Source organism: Thalassophryne amazonica, chromosome 5 (genome assembly GCF_902500255.1).
Source record: "Thalassophryne amazonica chromosome 5, fThaAma1.1, whole genome shotgun sequence".
NCBI classification, from domain to species: Eukaryota; Metazoa; Chordata; class Actinopteri; order Batrachoidiformes; family Batrachoididae; genus Thalassophryne; species Thalassophryne amazonica.
The window spans coordinates 56,423,557-56,434,731 of NC_047107.1; the positions used below are offsets into that span (position 1 = coordinate 56,423,557).

General features: G+C 40.0%; 1 protein-coding gene across 1 annotated transcript in view; it reads right to left on the minus strand.

Moving 5' to 3' along the window:
• Positions 1-11,175, minus strand: part of ebf2 (EBF transcription factor 2) — a 144,901-nt gene that overhangs the window by 25,888 nt on the left and 107,838 nt on the right. Inside the window, exon 7 of the mRNA XM_034170337.1 lies at positions 8,277-8,358. Coding sequence (XP_034026228.1) covers positions 8,277-8,358 — 82 coding nt within the window. The remainder of the gene's footprint in view (positions 1-8,276; positions 8,359-11,175) is intronic.

The following is an 11,175-nucleotide window of genomic DNA, read 5'->3' on the forward strand; positions in this document are numbered from 1 at the left end:
AGCAGCCTTCTTTAAGCAAATCCTGATGTATATTTGTGCAATACCACAGCCCCTTGGACATAGTAACCACTTTTCATGTCCATTATCTTTGAATTTTCCCAGAAAGTTCTTCTCCAGCTGACTCATGAGATAATATAGTGTCATCCCTTTGCGCATCATAGACATAGTTAATCATCCGAGTATCATTTCAGTAGTACTAAATGCGTACTGAGTATCCGGATACCCTACAAATTATGATGTACTGCATTTTACCTGAGACGTGGCGACACACTGCATACATGGAAGGATACTGTAACTAAGAGGCCAGAATAGCAGAAGTGCAGGTACAATATATGCAAAAAGATAGACATGAAAAGAAAGGAAGATGATAAAACATGAAACGTCAAGTGTTGTGAGAAGAGAGTTTTGATAGGAAATAACACCAAGTGAATCATTTGACAAAAGTGTTTGTCACTGATAGATTACTTGACTTTCATCACGATTACATATCTATAGCTGTTATATACATAACTAGTTACTACATCTCTTGACATTCCTCTTGCAATTAGTAAAAAGTAAATAAGTCCCTTCAGCTGCTCCCTTGTTTGCACTCGGGGTTGCCACAGCAAATCTAAGGTGGATCTGCATGTTGAATTGGCGCAAGTTTTACGCCGGATGCCCTTCCTGACGCAACTCCACATTACATGGAGAAACGTGGCAGGGGTGGGATTTGAACCCAGAACCTTCTAAACTGAAACCAAGTGCATTAACCACTTGGCCACCACCCCTGATCTTGCAATTAGTATTTAGTCATATTAAGTCATAGGCATATATGTATATTTTGCCTACTGTGCAGTAAGCTGCAATGAGTATTTGAATGTGGACTGGGAAGAGAAGTAATGTAGTGACTGAACAGTCATCTGCTGCTTCCCATAAACTGTCTGAACACGTCACGCATAGCAAAAACCTAAAACAAGCCATGTCAGGACCAGAGTTTGGTACGGCGCCGTAGTTTCCACATGCAGACATACTGTAGAACTATGGAAGTGTAGCTGTTTAAACATTTGAACTAAGTGGTCCTTAAACAGAAAGCCTGTAAATACCAAAACATGTCTTAATGCAAAGCTTCTTATTCTCATTAGATCACACGACCTTCCAAAACTATAATAACCAAATATGCGTTTGACTGGAACATATGTCTCGAGTCTTGACATATGTTCCATTCAAACACATACTTGGCAAATTCACTCAGCTGACCACCGACAAAATGGCCAATTTCCACCAGTTAGCGTTACATCATATTAAATGCATTTGTGACATGTGGCTCCATTTGCCCTATTGACGTTTCAAATCCCGCAAAACTTCGAAGAGGTCGCCACGCTGCGAGATCTCAGTAACATTGAGAACTGCATTGAGACGCTCTGATCAAGCTGCACTTTAACCGCTGCACATGGACAACAGCATTAACATCGCAACATAAAACTATTTTTATATTGTGCCTAAAACTCTCATGAATATATTCTCTGGGTTTATAGACGTTATTGTGTTTGTTTTATGTAAACATGCGAGAATCACAAGCTGTCTGTTATTTTCAGTGGGAGCTGCTGTGAGCTACGCTTGCTTCCCGATCATGTCATTCTGGGGGAAAGTGAAGTTTGCTCTTTAACGTCTTTATTATTATTCTTTACAACACTGTTTGTCCTCTTTGTTCCAGACTACTATATATAATATGTCTGAAATTCGGTTGCGTTTATTAAATTCCATGCAGATTAAACGTAACAGACACGGATTATTTGTTATAATTGTTTTAGCACGTTTTCAGGGTATCATGCATGCAGTCTCTTATTAACGTGATGAAAAGCATAAAAAAATTACATTTTTGTAGTATAATATTCATTTACAATTGTCATCATGTGGATTCTCTATGTTTGACTGCAGCGTCTCTTTGGTGTGCAAGGGATTATGGGATACGTCAATAGGGTGAATTAATTCTTTCTGAGCCATTTCTGTGGTTGAACCATATTTTCTGGAGTATAACTCACATTTTTTGTTTGTTTTGTTTTTGTGAGAGTTTGAGTTTTGCTAGTTTTGTATTATTGGGGTTTTGGTTTGTTTATTCTCTTGTTGTGATTTTTCTGCTTGGGTCTGTCTGTCTCTGTTTCTCTTGTCTCTCTCTTGGTTCTTGGTGATGGTTGTTTCTCTCTCTCTCTGGCCACACCATGCTTCTGGTGCTTTCCATGCACACCTGTTCCTGATTTACTGATTACCACCTGGGGTTTTATAAACTCACTGGGTGGTTTTGTTCCTCACCAGTTTGTTGTGCCTTGTGCCTTCATTCCAGCTCTGTACCAGTGTTCTTGTTCCTGCCTGCCTCATAGCGTGTACCTGACCTGCCTGTTGCTTTGACCACGCCATATTGCCTGATAATTTCTGTACTGCTGTTTTAGTTGGACTGCCTACTCATGTACCGACCTCTGCTATCCACTTCAGTAAAGCCTTCTAAAAATCACAGCTGCCTGCTGGAGCTGTGCATTTGTGTCCTACCATTCCTGAACATCCCGCCTGACAGTTTTTACTAGTTTGGGAGATCCTGCGACGTATATTCCAAAGTGATGTATAGAGGTTTCGGCTGAAAAGCCTTCATTGTGGTTATTTCAGTAATAAGCAAGATACTGAAGTGAAACTGGTTTGAGAATAATCCTTTACTTATGGACTATCGCTACACCAAATGGTTTTCACTTGCAATTTCAGCCGTGCAGAATCATCTTCAGTGTAACACATGTGCATAACAGTCTGTAAACAAGAACAGTCAGAGATTTGTGACGTCTGCCAATCCCGATCCGGTTCACCTCCAAAAGTCAGTGGAGTCTTCCATGCCCTAATATGTATATGGAATGAAAGTTTGGTGACAATCCATGAAGTAGTTTTGATGTAATTCTTCAAAGCTTATACAACCCCTGGCAAAAATTATGGAATCACCGGCCTCAGAGGATGTTCATTCAGTTGTTTAATTTTGTAGAAAAAAAGCAGATCACAGACATGACACAAAGCTAAAGTCATTTCAAATGGCAACTTTCTGGCTTTAAGAAACACTATAAGAAATCAAGAAAAAAAGATTGTGGCAGTCAGTAACGGTTACGTTTTTAGACCAAGCAGAGGAAAAAAATATGGAATCACTCAATTCTGAGGAAAAAATTATGGAATCACCCTGTAAATTTTCATCCCCCAAACTAACACCTGCATCATATCAGATCTGCTCGATAGTCTGCATCTAAAAAGGAGTGAACACACCTTGGAGAGCTGTTGCACCAAGTGGACTGACATGAATCATGGCTCCAACACGAGAGATGTCAATTGAAACAAAGGAGAGGATTATCAAACTCTTAAAAGAGAGTAAATCATCATGCAATGTTGTAAAAGATGTTGGTTATTCACAGTCAGCTGTGTCTAAACTCTGGACCAAATACAAACAACATGGGAAGGTTGTTAAAGGCAAACATACTGGTAGACCAAGGAAGACATCAAAGCGTCAAGACAGAAAACTTAAAACAATGTCTCAAAAATCGAAAAATGCACAACAAAACAAATGAGGAACGAATGGGAGGAAACTGGAGTCAACGTCTGTGACCGAACTGTAAGAAACCGCCTAAAGCAAATGGGATTTACATACAGAAAAGCTAAATGAAAGCCATCATTAACACCTAAACAGAAAAAAAACAAGGTTACAATGGGCTAAGGAAAAGCATTCGTGGACTGTGGATGACTGGATGAAAGTCATATTCAGTGATGAATCTCGAATCTGCATTGGGCAAGGTGATGATGCTGGAACTTTTGTTTGGTGCCGTTCCAATGAGATTTATAAAGATCAATCAATCAATCAATTTTTTTTATATAGCGCCAAATCACAACAAACAGTTGCCCCAAGGCGCTTTATATTGTAAGGCAAGGCCATACAATAATTATGTAAAACCCCAACGGTCAAAACGACCCCCTGTGAGCAAGCACTTGGCTACAGTGGGAAGGAAAAACTCCCTTTTAACAGGAAGAAACCTCCAGCAGAACCAGGCTCAGGGAGGGGCAGTCTTCTGCTGGGACTGGTTGGGGCTGTGGAGGGGAGCAGAGATCGATCACTAATGATTAAATGCAGAGTGGTGCATACAGAGCAAAAAGAGAAAGAAACAGTGCATCATGGGAACCCCCCAGCAGTCTACGCCTATAGCAGCATAACTAAGGGATGGTTCAGGGTCACCTGATCCAGCCCTAACTATAAGCTTTAGCAAAAAGGAAAGTTTTAAGCCTAATCTTAAAAGTAGAGAGGGTGTCTGTCTCCCTGATCTGAATTGGGAGCTGGTTCCACAGGAGAGGAGCCTGAAAGCTGAAGGCTCTGCCTCCCATTCTACTCTTACAAACCCTAGGAACTACAAGTAAGCCTGCAGTCTGAGAGCGAAGCGCTCTATTGGGGTGATATGGCACTACGAGGTCCCTAAGATAAGATGGGACCTGATTATTCAAAACCTTATAAGTAAGAAGAAGAATTTTAAATTCTATTCTAGAATTAACAGGAAGCCAATGAAGAGAGGCCAATATGGGTGAGATATGCTCTCTCCTTCTAGTCCCCGTCAGTACTCTAGCTGCAGCATTTTGAATTAACTGAAGGCTTTTTAGGGAACTTTTAGGACAACCTGATAATAATGAATTACAATAGTCCAGCCTAGAGGAAATAAATGCATGAATTAGTTTTTCAGCATCACTCTGAGACAAGACCTTTCTAATTTTAGAGATATTGCGTAAATGCAAAAAAGCAGTCCTACATATTTGTTTAATATGCGCTTTGAATGACATATCCTGATCAAAAATGACTCCAAGATTTCTCACAGTATTACTAGAGGTCAGGGTAATGCCATCCAGAGTAAGGATCTGGTTAGACACTGCCTGAAGAGAACATCTAAATTTCCACAGTCATTGATGATATGGGGCTGCATGTCAGGTAAAGGCACTGGGGAGATGGCTGTCATTACATCATCAATAAATGCACAAGTTTACGTTGATATTTTGGACAATTGAAAGGATGTTTGGGGATGTTTCAAGATGATAATGCATCTTGCCATAGAGCAAAAACTGCGAAAACATTCCTTTTAAAAAGACACATAGGGTCAATATCATGGCATAGGGTCAATGTCAACGAGTAGATCTGATTTGATGCAGGTGTTAGTTTGGGGGATGAAAATTTACAGGGCGATTCCATAATTTTTTCCTCAGAATTGAGTGATTCCATATTTTTTTCCTTTGCTTGGTCTAAAAAAGTAACCGTTACTGACTGCCACAATCTTTTTTTCTTGATTTCTTATAGTGTTTCTTAAAGCCAGAAAGTTGTCACTTGAAATGACTTTAGTTTTGGGTCATGTCTGTGATCTGCTTTTTTTCTACAAAATTAAACAACTGAATGAACATCCTCCGAGGCCGGTGATTCCATAATTTTTGCCAGGGGTTGTATACGTAAAGTGAAATATTAATCCATAATCTGGATCCGGATCACCATCAGTGGAGTATGCCTTGATATCTATCAAATTTGGTGAGAATCTGTGAAGTATTTTTGATGTAGTCCTTCAAAGCCTATATAAACTGAAATCTTGATCCAGAATCCGGATCTGGATCACCTCCAAAATGTCCTGGTGTCTTTCATGGCCTAATATCTATCTGTGGTGAGACGTTTGTCAAAATCTGTGGAGTAGTTTTGACATAATCCTTCAAAACCTACATAAAGTGAAATCCTGATCCAGAATCCGGTTCCGGATCACCTCCAAAATTTAATCTCACGCCCTCTGACTTATTACTTTTTTCCCAAGCTGAAAGAACACCTGAAGGCACACAATACACTAGTGATGCAGAGGTGCAAGCAGCTGTGCATAACCGATGCTGAGAGAAGACACTCGATTTCTTCCCCCAGAAACCTGTTTGCCGTTGGTGTGTGTGGAAAGCGCAGGTGACTAGGAAAAGTAATGACAATGCCTGATAGACAACATTAAAAGCTTTAAGCAGATTTGTGATTCATGTATCTTGCTTCTTATTGAAATATCCATGCAGGAGGCAGAATTTTTCAGCCGTCCCTCGTAATAATAGCTGAGTTCGCCACAGGCTTTTGAAAAAAATAAGTGCAATAATTCTTTACTGGGAAAGAAAATCATGAGATAGAATCATGATTTCAAGGAAGAAAATCATCATTCTCATTTCATCCAGAACCAGGATGAAGCACAATGCAGAAATACACTAATGTAGACATGTTAAAGTCAAGGATCACAATTCTGTGTGTGTCTGGCAAGACTGCCACCAGTGACTCTGTTCATTTACAATCTGGAATTTCAAAGCATCCAATGCTCAGGTTAGGATAAGCTTACCTTGAATCAAAGGGCTGTCAAGTTGGATTTAGGACCAGGTCAAGTTTGCTCAAAACAGTTTCACTGGACATTTTTGGACCAAACCATACTCAGCCAAAACTAAATCCCTGTAGTGTTATGGTGTTTTCACACTGAAAGTCCAAAACAAGAACTGCACCAAGGTTGATGTTGTCATGCGTTTGTTCCGGTTAGCTTGGTTCCACATTGCAATTTTGTGTTCACACTAAAGAACTTTCCACGACATACTTGCATCCTGCTGTCATCATCTCTAAATTGGCTCGCTGTCAATTTGATGGGCAGTTTAGTTTGAAAACGTCATCTCCTCCCCTCCCCATGTGCTTCCATTGTTAAATTTTTCAACTTTTGCGTTTTTTCTTCTACTGTCTAATGGAGTGTTATTTCTTCTGTTTCTTATCTTCTTCTGCTGATAAATATGGATGGGACAAGACCTCCTATATCGAGTCTGATCAAGACTAAGACCTGAAAGAGTTGATTGGAAGTCAAGACCAAGACCTTTGGGACACTGGAGTGGTCAACAACAAGTTAAGAATAAGTCTTTAGAGGAGGTGAGAGCAAGTCAACAAAAAAAGTATACAACTGACAGCTCACATTAGAGTGTGTGAATAATTGTTTATATAATAATTATTATTCTAATTTTTAATTAATGTATATACTTATTCTAGTCTGAGACAGCGTCAAGCTCAAGTAGAATAAATTCCTGGACAAGACAGAGTCGGTGAAAAGACCAGACTTGAGTACTACAAAACAGGGTAATAACTTGTCGCAGTTTCCTTAAGTTATCTAAGAGTTCAACCTATCCAAAAATGTTTTCACACAGAAAATGAACCAGGTCATGATTTGGTTTGATCTGGACCGAGACCAACTCTTTTGACCAAATTTTGGTCTGTTGGGCTGGACCGTGGTCTGAAGAACCTTTCACACCTGCTATTTTGGTTCACAGTAAACTGAAAAGTCCTAAATTTGGGCCAAACAGTAGGTGGGTCGGTATGAAAGCACCACAAAAAGAAGCTACAATGTGAGTGTGCCACACAGAACAAAGACAGGCTCAGTGGCTCTCCTGACAAGGATTATTTGTTTGTTTGTTTGTTTTTACATACATAATGGAAGTGTACAATGGGGTGATTCAGGCCAAAATTTTATGTTTCTACAATCCAAAAAAATGAGTCATTGGATTTCAATATGTGTAGGATTTCCATCCAATTAATATATGTGTCCCCAAATCATTTAAAGTAAATGTTCATTGTTTGAGTTGGGGTTACGTATAACAATTGGATTTTGGATGAAAATAAATATTCTTTTTCTTGTTTTTAATTTTAATTAAATTTTATTTATTTATTATTTTGTGAGTGTAGCAGTGAAGCACAGTCACAAAATTGTGGGATTTTAAAGATGTTTCAAAGGAAACTCCAGCCACATGTTCCTGTCAAAAGGAACCAATTTTGTGACCCCTCAGTAAAACTGTTTAACTTGTGTCTATGAAACATGTGCCTGTTTGACACATAATATTACATCTTGTAAATATACAACTTTAATTCAAAATAATCACAAATAGTGCAAGTACAGCATTTAAGAATTTCCCCATTTGTGTATCCAGAATTGTATTATTGTGGTACTGTTTGGTATAAAACACTTGGAATATGCCAGATAAAGAATAATTTTTCACTCATTAAGGGCCCTGAAGGTGGAAAAGTAAGTTTTTATACAACTACTTTGTGTGATTGTGTGTGTGTGTGTGTGTGTGTGTGTGTGTGTGTGTGTGTGTGTGTGTGTGTGTGTGTGTGTGTGTGTGTGTGTGTGTGTGTGTGTGTGTAACATATTCAGTCCCATGTGTCATTATTCTTCCCACTCACACACACACACACACACACTGTATATTCATACCTGAAATCTCCTCATGTCCCTCGGGTTTCCGGCTGTCTTCAAACAATTCTGGTTGCACTTCAGGAAAAACTTCAAGAAAAATCTGCAAAGATAAATAAGAGGACACACATTTGTACATCAGTGAGTCAGAATCAAAGATTTTTGTATGAATGTTAGTACTCTAAGGAGGATATTCATTCATTCACAGGGAGTTGGGTTTTACATGTACAACTGTGATATCAGCCACAGCTGTTGAGGTCGATACAGTCAGGTCCAGGAGTATTTAGACAGATAATTTTTAAAAAATATATATTGTCTGAGTGTTTTAGTGACTTCCGTCATTAGTCTCCTTCTTGCCTACTTCTGATGGATTCACCATACAGTATCTCTCTCTTTCTGTGTGTTTGCAATAGGGCACTGCAGTCTTGTTTGAACCCTGCGTGATATTGCGGGATTTGACCACTAATGGGGACCTCAGCTCCGTTGCACAATATATACACAACATAACTTCACATAGACAAATGGTGTACTGTTTTGTTTTCGGGTGCAATCACTGAAGCAGTCGCGAAAAAGTTTTTTTCCGGTTCTTAGTGGAGAAGAAAAGACAAGGCAGATGGAAGACGTCGTGTAAGTGCTAGCCTACACAGCCAACCAAAGTAGTTGCATTCTCTCTCCTACAAAACCGCCTCGACACGTTTGTGCTCCGGGTCATAAACATACCACAACACATGTCCACTTTTCCACCACATCGTCACTTTTTCTTGGCATTTTCACTTTTTTTGCATGTAATTTGCCCATTGAAAATGCTGTGGTTTGTCCCCCGGAAGTAGATAAATTAGCGCCCGGCCTCAAACGAGACTGAGGTGCCCAATTGGGGTACATGGAGTATAAAAGATACTCAGTGACTTAGAAATGTTCTTATATCCAACCTCTAACTTGTCTAAAGAAAAACTGTCTGCAAAAGCGATGATGCGACAAAATAATCCTCATTAAATTACTCGTGGCCTCTAAAAATGGAGGCACTGGGTATAGAAATGACCATGATTCCTTAATGGTCAATGTGATACTTTTCTTCAACCCCATAAATTAAACCTGAAAGTCTACACTACAAGTACATCTTGGTTATTTCATAGCAACTCCATTGTGTGGGTGTACAGAGGTAAAATGACAAAAAGTGTGTCAGTATCTTAATACTTATGGACCTGACTTTAAGTCAATGTTATTTCACTTTAAATGAAGTGATGAGAATTTGAAGCACAGTCCAGTGAAATGTGTTGCCGTGTTTCAAAGCAAAGTGGAGACAGTGATGTATGCCAGGAGGCTCGAGAGACTGTAGTATCCCACAATGCCGCATTTGAAGTCCCACATGGGAATGGAGAACGAAACAAAGTCGAGGTAGTGTAACTACTCCAGAGGAAGTGAAATGAAGAGGTAAAAAAGGAAAGTAGCAATGGAGACAGAGCGCTGGTATGGACATGAATTTCGTTTTCAAGTCTATGTGTCTCATTATATATGTGAGTTTTCTTTTGAGGGCGATAGACCGAGCAGACAGAAAGATGGAGAGAACAGAGGGAAAGAGGTGCTGATAGCCTGCGCTGCACCAAAGAAAGCCTGGGAGAAAGGTGGAATAAATAGGAGAGCTGGAGACTATGGAGAGAGACTTCAAATCCCAGGTGTACACAGTTCGGCAACACAGCACGCTGCCATGGCAACACAGCTCTGCCGCAATCCCAAAGTCCCCATGCTGAGAGGCGAAGGTGGCAATGGGAAGGAGGAGGCAACAACAAGAACACATTCCATCACTAAAATACAGAGGGGAGGGAGAAGAGTGAGAGTTAGGAAGGTGAGATGAAAACGAAATAAAGAGGGCAGGTGTAAATGAAGCTGGAAGAGCTCCACGAGCTCACGGCGAAGAAAACTGGGCACAAATAATGCACGCAAGTGAAAAAAGAACAAGAACAATGTGCAGTTTTCATAAATTGGTCAACCAATCAGTCTCAAAGTTTAGAAGAAGGAACAGAACTGTGTTTTAGGAATAAACACAACCAACAAAGCTCAAGTTCAACAAACAACAACAACAATAGAGAAGACAAATGCTACAGAGGGAAGCTGCATTTTGGGGCTACATGGGTAGTTCCAATCCCACCCACGCTGTGCTCTCTGCAAATATAACTCATCCTAATGGGGAGATGGTATTTGGAGAGCAAATTCATATTGGCCCCTCAGCCCTCCCATTGAATCTGTCCCTAAGTGTCAGTTTTTACTCGTGATCATTCCATCACTCTCTCTCCAGCTTCCTCCCTTGTGAACAGGGCCTGGCTTACTACAGGCTCTTGGTCCAAAGACTGTATCCAATTTTTCATGATTTCAGCTATTCCACTGGAGGACAATCAATATTGTTGTTGGCAGAGGGCGATTATAATTTATCGGTGAGAGCTCGAACCTCCAACCTCAAAGCTGTGTTGGACTTCATGTCATGCTGGAAACATGCAAAAGGGCACTTCTGCACCTCTCCCACTTCCTCCTACCATTCCTCTGGCTGATTTTGTCATCTTGCTTTACAATCTGTGCAGAGATATAACATTGGTTGCTGACGATGGAGAGTATCATCTTCACAGTGTTCTAGTTCATTTTACTAGGTCATACAATATCCATATTTTATTGTTGACAATATATCTGACATTATGACTTATTTCAATGTTTGGGGCCATATAGAATCCCCAGCAAATCCCCTAGCCCTCACTCCAAATCAGGTCATTCATTTAATATGCACCAACAGTTTATGTTTGTGAATATATTTTATTCCTTGTCACACTTTCCGCTCTTTGGTACCATGGTGTTTGGTTTGGTTGGATGCACTATGGTCGGCCTTGGACACAAACAAACACATCAGCAACCAAATGGATGCTTCAAGATGTTT